This window comes from Brassica napus, chromosome C2 (genome assembly GCF_020379485.1).
Source record: "Brassica napus cultivar Da-Ae chromosome C2, Da-Ae, whole genome shotgun sequence".
NCBI classification, from domain to species: Eukaryota; Viridiplantae; Streptophyta; class Magnoliopsida; order Brassicales; family Brassicaceae; genus Brassica; species Brassica napus.
In genome coordinates, this window is record NC_063445.1 from 19,143,231 (window position 1) to 19,154,982 (window position 11,752).

Consider the following 11,752-nt stretch of genomic DNA (forward strand, 5'->3'; position numbering starts at 1 on the left):
ATTGCTCTTACCACGATCGAAAGGGACATTCAACCGAAGAATGTTGGGACCTCCAACGACAACTGGCTGCTAAATTCGCAGCCGGAGAAATAAAAGATGTGGACCTCAAAAAGCCACAACCTTATCAGAAGAGAGGTCCCAGAGATAGCTCTCCAAAACGCGAGAGGTCACCTGAAAAAGAAACAGACTCACCACCCCCAGCTCCCAAAAAGAGAGTCGATATGATCCTTGGAAAGTTTCCACAAGGAAAAAGCCTACAAATCGAGGCCCTCTTGAGTAAACCACCTCCCCAATCGAGCCCTGGCTCAAGGATCGATTACATCCTTGGAGGGTCCGATGTGTGTCAAGACTCCGTTAACTCTATTAAAAGTCACGTACGGAAAGCTGTGTCAAACACTCAGTCCAAACCGACCAAGCCTGAGTCTAACACTAAGATCTCTTTCTGGGAGAGTGAGACATTAGACCTCGATAGACCTCACGACGATGCCCTTGTCATAACATTAAATATAGCAGGGTACGAGGTACCTAAGCTCATGATCGACACCGGAAGCTCCGTCGATCTTATTTTCTACAACGCACTAAAGGGAATGGAAATAGACGACTACGAAATTGTCGACCAGAAATCCAACCTCGTAGGTTTCTCAGGTGAAACAGCCACCTCATTGGGAACAATTAAGCTCCCAATTATAGCTGGCGGAGTCATGAAAATGACCAACTTCATAGTTGTCGACAAACCATCCCCTTTCCACGCAATCCTCGGAAGGCCTTGGATTCATAAGATGAAAGCAGTAGCTTCAACTTATCACCAATGCGTGAAATTTCCAACAACCAACGGAATAGCTACCATACACGGTAGCCAAAAGATTTCAAGGATCTGTTACCTGGGAGGATTCGAGATCATAAAAGAATCCCCCCAATAGCAATTACAGATCCAGGAGAGTCGCGAAATGCAACGAAATATCCGAGGTCCCCCTAAGAACCTCACCGAAAAAGTTAGCATCGACGACTCAAATCCTGAGAAACAGGTGAGCATCGGATCCGAGCTACCTCTCGAAACCAAAAAGGAGCTCGTCGAATTCCTAAAACAGAATATCAAAACCTTTGCATGGACCACCAGCGACATGAAAGGCATAGATGCAAATGTCACCACTCATAAGCTCAATGTAGACCCTACTTTTAAACCGATCAAACAGAAACGTCGTAAGCTAGGTCTAGAAAAAGCCCAAGCTGTCAACGACGAGGTCGATCGACTAACAAAGGCCGGGTCCATCCGAGAGGTACAATACCCCGATTGGCTAGCTAACCCAGTGGTAGTAAAAAAGAAGAATGGGAAATGGAGAATCTGTGTAGACTTCACCGATTTAAACAAAGCCTGTCCTAAGGACAGCTTCCCGTTACCTCATATCGATCGTTTGGTCGAAGCAACGGCTGGACACCAGCTCTTGTCCTTTATGGATGCCTTTTCAGGATATAACCAGATTATGATGGATCCTGAGGATCAAGAGAAAACCGCATTCATAACTGAACGAGGAACCTATTGTTACAAGGTCATGCCGTTTGGTTTGAAAAACGCGGGAGCTACCTATCAAAGGTTAGTAAATAAAATGTTCGCTGGACAACTCGGAAAAACCATGGAAGTCTACATCGACGACATGTTAGTCAAATCCTCAAAGGGGGAGGACCACATCTCCCATCTAAGAGAATGTTTCGAAATCCTCAACAAATACGACATGAAGCTAAACCCAGCTAAGTGTACCTTCGGAGTACCTTCCGGCGAATTCCTAGGTTACCTCGTAACCGAAAGAGGCATCGAAGCCAACCCGAAACAAATAGCGACATTCCTGGAAATGCCATCACCTAAAACGACCAGAGAGGTACAAAGATTGACCGGACGGATCGCAGCACTAAATCGATTCATCTCCAGGTCCACCGATAAATGCCTTCCATTCTATAAACTTCTGAAAAATAATAAGAAGTTCTTATGGGATGAAAAGTGCGAAGAAGCCTTCAAACAGCTGAAGGCTTACCTCTCGGAACCTCCGATACTATCCAAACCTGTAGTAGGAGAACCACTGTACCTGTACCTCGCCGTGTCGGCAGCTGCAGTCAGCGGAGTGCTAGTACGAGAGGAACAAAACGAACAGAGACCTGTCTATTATACTAGCAAAAGCTTAATAGACGCCGAGACGAGATATCCCACCATGGAAAAACTAGCCCTAGCAGTCGTGACAGCTGCCAGGAAGCTGCGACCTTATTTCCAATCGCACTCGATCATCGTAATGACCTCACAACCATTACGGACGATTCTGCATAGCCCTAGCCAATCCGGACGATTAGCCAAATGGGCTATAGAGCTCAGCGAGTACGACATCGAGTACAGACCCCGAGCAGCAGCAAAAGCTCAGGTCCTCGCCGATTTCGTTATTGAGCTAGCATCCGAACATCTAGACCAGGAAACAGAGGTTCCGAAATGGAGCCTATACGTGGACGGAGCCTCGTCAAGGCAAGGCTCCGGTGTCGGTTTAAGACTAACCTCCTCAGCCGGAGAAACCATCGAACAATCCTATAGACTTGGATTTAACGCTTCCAACAACGAGGCCGAGTACGAAGCACTAATCGCTGGATTAAAGCTCGCCCTGAGCCTCGGAATTCGGGAGCTAAACGCCTACAGCGACTCGCAGCTGGTAGCTAGCCAGTTTCACGGGGAATACGAAACAAGGGACGAAAGAATGGGGGCATACCTCGAGGTCGTCCTAAACCTCACAAAGCAGTTTGACAAGTTCGAGCTAACGAGGATCCCACGAGGGGAGAACTCCTCAGCAGACGCGCTCGCCGCATTAGCTTCCACATCCGACCCTCTCGTAAAACGAATTATACCCGTGGAAGGAATCGAGAAGCCAAGTATCGACATAGCTACCAAGGCTGAGATGGATAGCAAACCAAAGGAAAAAATAGAGGATAACAGCCTCCCGACGGTAGCTACCCAAGTTTTCACGACATTCTGGTTCCCGAAAACTAGAACACGCAGCTTTAGAAAGCACACCTCCAGGAAAGCAACCCAGAACCCGGAAAACAACGACAAAAGTGAAGGTACTCACCGAAGTTCAGACTCCCTAGAGCCTAACTCTACGAGTACCTCCGGGGGCACCATCCAGACCTCGGAGCCACTTGTCTATAAAGTCCAAACAAGAAGCCGCACCGCTCTTAAAAACGCATCTAGGAACGCTACACAAACCACAGGGGATAACGAGGAAATTGGAGATATTCCTCAGAACCCAGAACCTACTCCAACGAATATCTCCGGGGGCACCACGGCACCAGGTCCCGAACAGGAATCTCCCTCCTCTCTTCACAACAAAGTTGTAGGGAGAGAAGACTGGAGAATACCGATCATGGATTACATCCTAGAGGGAAAAATTCCACCCAACAAGTGGGAGGCTCGAAAACTCAAAGCTTTAGCAGCAAGATACTGTATAATCGAGTCAGCCCTCCACAAACGAAGTGTCTCCGGACCTTACCTAAAATGCGTTCACGGCCTAGTAGCTATGAAACTCATGAAGGAAATGCACGACGGTTCCTGTGGAAACCATTCCGGAGGCAGAGCCTTAGCCATCCGAATAAAAAGACAAGGCTACTTCTGGCCTACCATTATCGCAGATTGTGAGGTCTACTCCTCATCGTGCGACAAATGCCAAAGGCATGCACCGATCATACACCAACCAGCGGAAAAGCTGTCTAACATATCAGCTCCCTACCCATTCATGAGGTGGTCTATGGACATTATAGGTCCATTAGTACCTTCAGGGAAAGGAAAGAAGTTACTAAACCTCCTGGTCCTAACCGACTACTTCACGAAATGGATTGAAGCTGAAGCTTTCCAACAAATAAACAGATTCGAGGTCGAAGGATTTGTTTGGAAAAACATCGTATGCAGGCATGGCGTCCCATACGAAATCGTAACCGACAATGGAGGACAGTTCATATCCCACGACTTCAAAAGTTTCTGCGATAAATGGAACATCCGCCTCACCTTCTCATCACCTCGGCGACCTCAAGGGAACGGACAGGCGGAGGCTGCCAACAAATCAGTTTTAGCAAACCTCAAGAAACGCCTAGGAGCCCAAAAGGAGCTTTGGTCGGAAAAACTACCCGAAGTACTATGGGCCTGCCGAACCACCCCACGAAAAGCTACAGAGGAAACTCCCTTCTCCTTAGCTTATGGGATGGAAGCTGTCGTCCCAGCAGAAACCACCGCAGGTAGCCTCAGACGGGAGCTCTGCACCTCAAATCCCGCAGCTAATAACCAGCTCCTGATGGATAGCCTCGACTTGATCGAGGAAAGACGAGACCAAGCCTTGCTTCGCATTCAAAATTATCAGCAAGCAATGGCACGACACTACAATTCCAAAGTAAGGCCCCGACAGTTCGCCGTAGGGGACCTAGTGCTTAGGAAAGTGTTCGAAGGAACAAAGGAACCGGGAGCTGGAAAGTTAGGAACCAACTGGGAAGGACCCTACCGAATTATCCACATAGTACGACCCGGAGTTTACAAACTCCAGAAGGTACGAACCGGGGTACCTGAAATCCGATCGTGGAATGCCACGAACCTCAAAAGATACTATCATTAGGTACCTAAAACCCCTGAACTACGTTTGGCTTGATCCCTTGACTGGGTACGTAGGCAACTCCGTCATGAGTGCAGCCCCAACCTCTTCTCACCAACCTCCTCACCTAAGCCAAAGGGGCAGGTGTTACCAAGAACACTTAGCCTAAAAATAGTTACTGTGTAAATAATCTGAATCATGTATTCTCTGATATCTGATATTAATAAAACGATTGATTCAGTTTCATAAACATCAAAGGTCTTAAAACCCTCCAAGAAAATTTAGGTCCCCCTAAATCGGGACCTAAGCTCAACAATCTCGAATACATTCAGGTCCCTGAAAACCTGAACCTAAGGTCTTAAAATCCTTAATACACCCAAAGGTCTTAAAATCCTTAACATAAACTAAGGTCTTAAAATCCTTAACAATCAGCAAGGTCCTAAAATCCTTAACAATCAACCAGGTCCTAAAATCCTAATCAAAACCAAAAGGTCTTGAAACCCTTATCAAAATCGAAAGGTCTTAAAATCCTAAAGAATCAGGAAAATCCCGAAATTCCTCAATTCCATCCGTTAAACTTCAAAGGCCTCGAAGTCCTTCGAATTAACTCAGGTCCCTATGAATCTAAATCCAGGTTCCTACGAACCTGAACAACCAGGTCCCAGAACCTTTCGAATCGGACTCAGGTCCCCGAGCTAAAATCAAGAACTTCTCTTTAAGGTTATCACGACCGAATATCCATTAAGCTAAATGCTTATCATAAATTAAGACTAAAGGTCCTAATCCGACTCAACGATGACAGCACACAACTCATCTGAGATTCGCAATCACTATGATTAAATGAAACGAGGTTAAGTTCAAAAACTTAAAACAGAAATAATAGCCACGATTTAAACATAAGAAAGGGTTTAAAAGCCTCCCCAGGCTATTGAAATCCAGCAAGTGTTAAGGTTTAAAGGCCTCCTCAGGCACTAAGTCATAATGCATAACGAAACAAAGCCCTTAGGCCGAAGTCTTAAAAACACAAAACATAAAGCTAAAAGAGCCGTAGCTCTCAATCTTCCTTCTCTTCCTGAATCGGATCACCAGCACCGGCAGGAACTCCCTCATCGACCACATTGCCATCACCTCCTATTGCTGCCTCGACTGGAGCTAAGTCAGGAGCCATCAAACCCAAATTAGAGCCATACTCCCCAGAAAAGGATGGATTAAACATGTTAATCTCGAAAGTACCTGAACTCTCCGAGATCTGGGGAAGAGGAAGCTTGCTGACCGAGAAGTCAGAGACTTGAGCCTTCTCATACGCAGTTGTCGCTTCTGGTAATAAGGCCACCAATTGGTTGTACTCCTCTTCAACGCTTTGGATCTTGTTGTTCAGCATATCCTTCAAGAGGTCGGCATTAGCTTGGAGCTCCTGAGCGTACACCAAGGCGTTGACCTCATCTTTCTTCCTAGCAAACTTCTCCTTAACACAGACCAGGATCTTGCCGTAAGCTTCGGCGACTTCTTTCTTCCCTTCCCTGACAGCCAGCTTGACTTCAGCTTCCTTGTTCTTCTGGCTATCCTGGGATGAGGCAATGAGCTCACGTACTTGATGCTCAGCTATCTTTCGAGCAGCCTCCAAATCATTGATCCTCCTGCTCTTCACCTGGATATCGAGCTTTTGACTCTCGATCTCTCCTTGCTGAGCATCGGCCTTCGAGCCTAGCCTCGTCACTTCGGCTTCGAGTTCAGAAATTCGAACCCGGGCTTGGTCAAGATCGGCTTTGGCTGCCTTAACCATCTCGGTAACCTCAGCAAGTTCACCAGCATTGGGGGCAGCACACAGAGCATTCTCAAACCTGAGCTGGGCCCTGTTAACAGCCCCAGCCAACTGCAATAAATCCAAAAAATATATATATCATCGTCTCCAAAGAATGTAAACAAAGAACAGATAGAGATCACGTACCTGACCCATACAGTGAGCAATATCGAGATACTCATCTCGGTTAGTCAGGTCCTTGAGCGCTGGAAGGGGACATCCCACGCTCTTCAGGTGCCTCATTATCGCAGCTAGGCCCCAAGAGTCGTCCAGGATCGACCCAGGCTTCGAATGGGTAAAGCTCCACCCAACAGTCCCTCCTCTAGAGGACGAGGAAGAAGAACGGGTGGGAGCTCCGCCCTGATCGGTCCTGGGCCTCTTGTGTCTCGACGGCTCGACCTCAGAGGTACCCTTCGGAGCCTGGTAGTCAGCCTCCGGCACCTGGACCTCAGGGAGAGGAGCAGCATCCTGAGCTACAACCTCAGTTGGAGTAGTCTCGACAACAGGTTTGGATCCTCCGTCGTCCAAAACTTCCTTCATTGAGATAAGGAACGATCCTCCTTGGTTCCTGTCGCTTCCACGAGAAGCACTGGCAGCTTTAGAGGGGTTACCCCTAGAACGGAATGATGGTCGCAGAGTCATGTCACCTGGCTGAGACTTTTCAGTTCCCGAAGCACTAGCACCAGTTGAGATCGATACAACTGAATCGCCTGCCGAAACTGGAACAATGGAAATCCTTAAGTTTAAAAACTTCAAAGCGATAAAATCATTAAAAAGGTTCGAACAAGAACTTACTCTCAAGGTTCTCAGCAGGAATGGGATCTTGGAAAGAGGCGTTGTAGGTATCTGGGAATCTGGCTGCACTTATTCGAGAAGTGGTGTAGGCTACCCAGGTACAGGGACTCTGCTGCAACTTGCGGTATAGAGCTCTGGTGAGCTTGGTAGAGAGCTTCGGAGGATCTTCGATTTCTGCAAGTAAATCAGAGCAAAAAGGTTACTCGGCCATAAATGAATAAAACGGAAAAAGCATATCCCTAGAATTCCTAACCAGATGGATTAGTCCAAGTGACCCTAAGGTTCCGACCCACAGGAACCGTCGAAGGATCAACTTTAACGTAAAAATACTTCTTCCTCCAGTCATCATCACTACTAGAGAATCTGAAGATAACATGATTGGGACGACTAGGGAGGTAGTAGGTCCCGGTACCACCCTCCTTAGAGGCGCTTTCCTTCAGGGAAAAGAGGCTCATAAGTTCGGTAAGACCGACGCTAACCCCCTCCTCTTTGGACCTAGTGATAAAGCCGTTTATCACCCGGATAACCGAGGGACAGAGTTGGGAAAGGGCTAACTGATAATGATCTAGTAGATCAAGCAGTAGGGTCGGAAGAGGAAATCTCAAGTGAGACTTGGAGATGTACTTCTCATGGCAACAGAACCAACCCTCCGGAGCGGTCTCGGGGGTTTCGTCGGAATTACAGGCACGGCCAAGCTCCTTTTGGCCGAGAGCTTGAACCATGAGGTTAACCACGTCTTGATTTTTCAGCAACGAAGGCGAGAGAGGACTGCTCCCGCTAGAATCGTCTTTCTTCTTCCGTTTAGAAACTCTGGTCGCGATTGCCTCCCTGGCTGTCTTTTTCCCCTTCCTCATCTTGGCTCCGACTTCTTGCTTAACTTTCAGTAGTTTAGCTCCAGAAGCAGAGGGAGGCATCCCGGATTCCCCGGAACCTTCTTTCGGATGATCCATAGTATGGGAAGGTTAAGGAGAAAATCGATTGCAAGGTTTGGGAGAGAATTTGCAGAGAAAAGTAACGAGGAAGATAAAGAGAGAGGAGAGAAGTTACCTTGAAAACCGAACGGAGGCGTGGAGAAAGTGGGAGGCTAGCAGTTAATGTTCACCGCTTTATATCCTATCACCTCTCGAGATTCGGAAAAGTCATTTCAAACCCTCTCCATCTGAACCGTAGATTCTGCCAAACGTAATAAAGACCGTTAGATCGAGTAAGCTGAATCTAAATAGGATAAGAACTAATCATTATCTTAACGAAAAGATAAGATCGATAGCTAGATTCTAGCTTCCGAGACAAAGGATTTTATTCGGAAGCTGGGGGCAACTGTTGGACCCGAATATGACCCTCAGGTGAGGTACCGATAAGCGTGAGCTAGCATGTGGGTTGCGATAAGCCCATCATAACAAAGGGAGCTGAAAGCCGAGCTGACGACTGGACCTGGGAGACATCATAGCAGAGGTCACGACAGAAAGTGAGCTAACACCTTAAGAGACTCGGTCAAGAGGAGCCTAAAGCGAGTTCCGTAATTGAAGCCGAATATCTCGGAGAACAGTTGAAGGGTTGCCAACGAAACCTAGACTATATAAAGACGGAGAAGATAAAAGACAAGCCATCTCTTTTCCATATATCAACTTTTGTACTAGATTAAAAGCATTACGTATTCTTTAGTAATCATCTCAAGATACATTCCTTTGTATTCATCATCTTTCAACTCATCAATAAAATCATATTCATTCTTCAAGTTTATTTACGGGATTCAGCCCACGATTCTCATTCATCTCTCTTGACCTAACCTAAATCTAAGAAGTGAAACCTTGTCTCTCACAACCACCACCATTGATTGGCATGCGAGGCTCAGCCACCCATCACTATCTATTATCTCTGAATTTTCTTTGCCTGTTTCAGATTCTATTTCCCAAACACTTTGCTGTCGTGATTGCTTATTGAATAAAAGTCAGAAACTTCCTTTCTCTAAAACTACAATATCCTCAACTCATCCTCTCCAATACCTTTTCACAGACCTATGGATCTCCCATATACTCTTTATTGACAATTACAAATACTACTTAGTAATTGTTGATCACTACTCACGATATGTGTGGTTGTTCCCACTTAAACTCAAATCTCAAGTTCGTGAGACGTCATTCATTTGTTTCACCAACCTCGTCGAAAATCGTTTCCAAAGAAAAATTGGTACCTTATTCTCAGATAATGGTGGAGAATTTATTGCTCTACGTGACTTCCTCTCTTCTAAAGGCATCTCTCATCTTACTTCTCCTCCTCATACCCCCGAACATAATGGTCTCGCAGAACGCCGTCATCGCCACATAGTCGAAACTGGCCTAATTCTATTCTCCCGAGCCTCAATACCAAACACTTATTGGAGTTATGCTTTCGCAGCTGCTGTATACCTCATAAACAAAATGCCTACGCCAACTCTATCTCTCAAATCCCCTTACCAAACTCTTTTCCAGACCACACCAAACTACAACAAACTTCGCATATTTGGGTGCCTCTGTTTTCCAAGGCTTCGTCCCTATGTGAACCACAAACTCGAACCGCGTTCCAAACCATGTGTGCAACTGGGATATTCTCTAACCCAAAGTGCATACATCTGCCTCGAACCAATCCAAAACCGCATATACATATCCAGGCATGTCCGCTTTGATGAATCAAAATTCCCTTACCAATCCCTCATCCTCCCCAATAATAGCACAACCACCGAAATTGCTTTCGTTCCCATTATCACCACCATCCCGTTGCCACTTGTAGACGCTCAGCCATCTGCTACACCACCGCTGCAATCTGGACCCTCCGGCTCAGCCTCCTCGCCTATGAACAACGATCAGATTCAGATGTCTGACCAGTCGAGCCCAGCGATAAGCATAATTCCTCAGGAATCATCGTCGTCATCTTCTCAACTCTCTCCCTCGTCGACAAGTTCTGGTTCTACTGAGTCAACTCATCAACTCCAACCAGGCCCAACAACCCAAAACCAAGAAGCCCAAGTTACAAATCCTACCCAGATCCAACCCGTTATAAACTCAAACCAGGAAACCACAAATACCCAACCACAAAATCAATTCCAACCAGGCTCAACAACTACTCAAAACCAAGAAACCCAAATTACAAATCCTACCCAGACCCAACCGGTTACAAACCCAAATCAGGAAACCGCAAATAACCAACCCCAAAATCAACATCGTATGCAAACCCGCCTCAAGAATCACATAACTAAACCTAACAAAAGACACGCTCTCACAGCAGCCAAACCAAACTTCATCGACATTGAACCTCATACTCATCACCAAGCGCTCAAGGAAAAGCACTGGCGCGACTCGATGTCAAAGGAATACGATTCCCAAATAGCTCTCCGTACGTGGGACCTGGTACCACCATCACCATCTCAAAACGTCATAGATACAAAGTGGATTTACCGGATTAAACTTCTTGCCGATGGAACGCTTGACAAATATAAATCGAGATTTGTCGAAAGAGGTTTCAAGCAGCAACAAAGAATTGATTTTCAGGAGAATTTCAGCCCCGTAATCAAATCCACTACAACCCGTATCATTCTCAAAGTCGCTGTAAGTAACGATTGGTGCCTTCGTCAACTAGATATAAATAACGCTTTTCTTCAGGGGACATTGAATGAAGAAGTTTATGTCAAGCAACCACCGGGTTTTGTCGATCCTGATAGACCGGACTATGTCTGCAAGTTGCGAAAGGCTCTCTACGGCCTCACACAGGCACCACGAGCGTGGTACATGGAGCTCAAAGGGTATCTAGTCTCTCTGGGTTTCAAAAATTCTTTGGCAGATACATCGCTCTTATTCTTCAGCACGACAAGCTCCTGGTCTATGTCCTTGTATACGTGGACGATATTATTATCACGGGAAACAACACCAAAGCTGTCGAGGAAGTCATTCGAAACCTTGCAACTCGGTTTTCAGTGAAAGATATGGGGAATCTTTCATATTTTCTTGGCATTGAAGCAGTTCGGACAAAAACATGCCTTCACCTGAATCAGAGAAAATACATTCATGACCTGCTAGGCAAGCATGATATGCAAGATGCCAAAGCTGTGGCAACACCTATGGCTTCTTCTCCTCGACTTACAAGATCAGGTACACAACATTCCAACCCAAAAGAGTTTCGTCAGCTCGTTGGAAGTCTACAGTACTTGTCTTTCACACGGCCTGATGTTGCATATGCTGTAAACAAGCTCTCACAATTCATGCAATTCCCTACTTGTGATCATTGGCAAGCCGCCAAAAGAGTGTTACGTTACTTGGCGGGCACAGCAACACATGGTCTCTTCATCAGCCGTTCAACCAACCTCACTGTTCACGCGTTTACAGATGCTGACTGGGCAAGTGATCCCACAGACTACATCTCAACAAATGGCTACATTGTTTACCTTGGTGATCAGCCAATATCGTGGTCATCTAGAAAGCAAAAGGAGTTCCAAGATCTTCAAACGAGGCTGAGTATAGATCCATCGCAAACACGGCTTCAGAAGTTCGTTGGGTATGTTCGTTAATCTCTGAAATGGGAA

The 11,752-nt window shown here is 46.2% G+C and overlaps 2 protein-coding genes across 4 annotated transcripts; one reads left to right on the forward strand and one right to left on the reverse strand.

The window, feature by feature from the left end:
* The first annotated feature begins 947 nt into the window (after nucleotides 1–947).
* Nucleotides 948–4,628, forward strand: LOC111203073. The gene has a single exon (XM_048748806.1). The coding sequence runs from the start codon at nucleotides 948–950 to the stop codon at nucleotides 4,626–4,628; it is 3,681 nt and encodes a 1,226-aa protein (XP_048604763.1).
* Nucleotides 4,629–5,469: 841 nt separating this feature from the next.
* LOC106428479 lies at nucleotides 5,470–7,493 on the reverse strand. Of its 3 annotated transcripts, XM_048747494.1 has the most exons (4): nucleotides 7,201–7,493; nucleotides 6,553–7,124; nucleotides 5,838–6,477; nucleotides 5,470–5,756 (listed from the first exon to the last, which is right to left on the reverse strand). In XM_048747494.1, exons 2-4 carry the CDS (start codon nucleotides 7,045–7,047, stop codon nucleotides 5,659–5,661), a joined length of 1,233 nt encoding a protein of 410 aa, XP_048603451.1. In that variant the 5' UTR covers nucleotides 7,048–7,124; nucleotides 7,201–7,493; the 3' UTR covers nucleotides 5,470–5,658. The 3 variants fall into 3 exon arrangements, with proteins under 3 accessions (XP_048603451.1, XP_048603452.1, XP_048603450.1); XM_048747495.1 differs by having other exon boundaries at nucleotides 5,470–5,750; nucleotides 6,553–7,493; XM_048747493.1 differs by having other exon boundaries at nucleotides 6,553–7,493.
* Nucleotides 7,494–11,752: the final 4,259 nt, after the last annotated feature.

What these genes read in the sequence shown, in the direction of transcription:
- LOC106428479 (XM_048747494.1), bottom strand. Translation starts at nt 7,047, where the DNA reads ATGACTCTGCGACCATCATTCCGTTCTAGGGGTAACCCCTCTAAAGCT. An exon ending in TTGCTCACTGTATGGGTCAG is followed by an intron (nt 6,478 to 6,552) that starts GTACGTGATCTC and finishes GATTTATTGCAG; the next exon opens with TTGGCTGGGGCTGTTAACAG. An exon ending in CCAGATCTCGGAGAGTTCAG is followed by an intron (nt 5,757 to 5,837) that starts GTACTTTCGAGA and finishes CTCCTGACTTAG; the next exon opens with CTCCAGTCGAGGCAGCAATA.
- LOC111203073 (XM_048748806.1), top strand. Translation starts at nt 948, where the DNA reads ATGCAACGAAATATCCGAGGTCCCCCTAAGAACCTCACCGAAAAAGTT.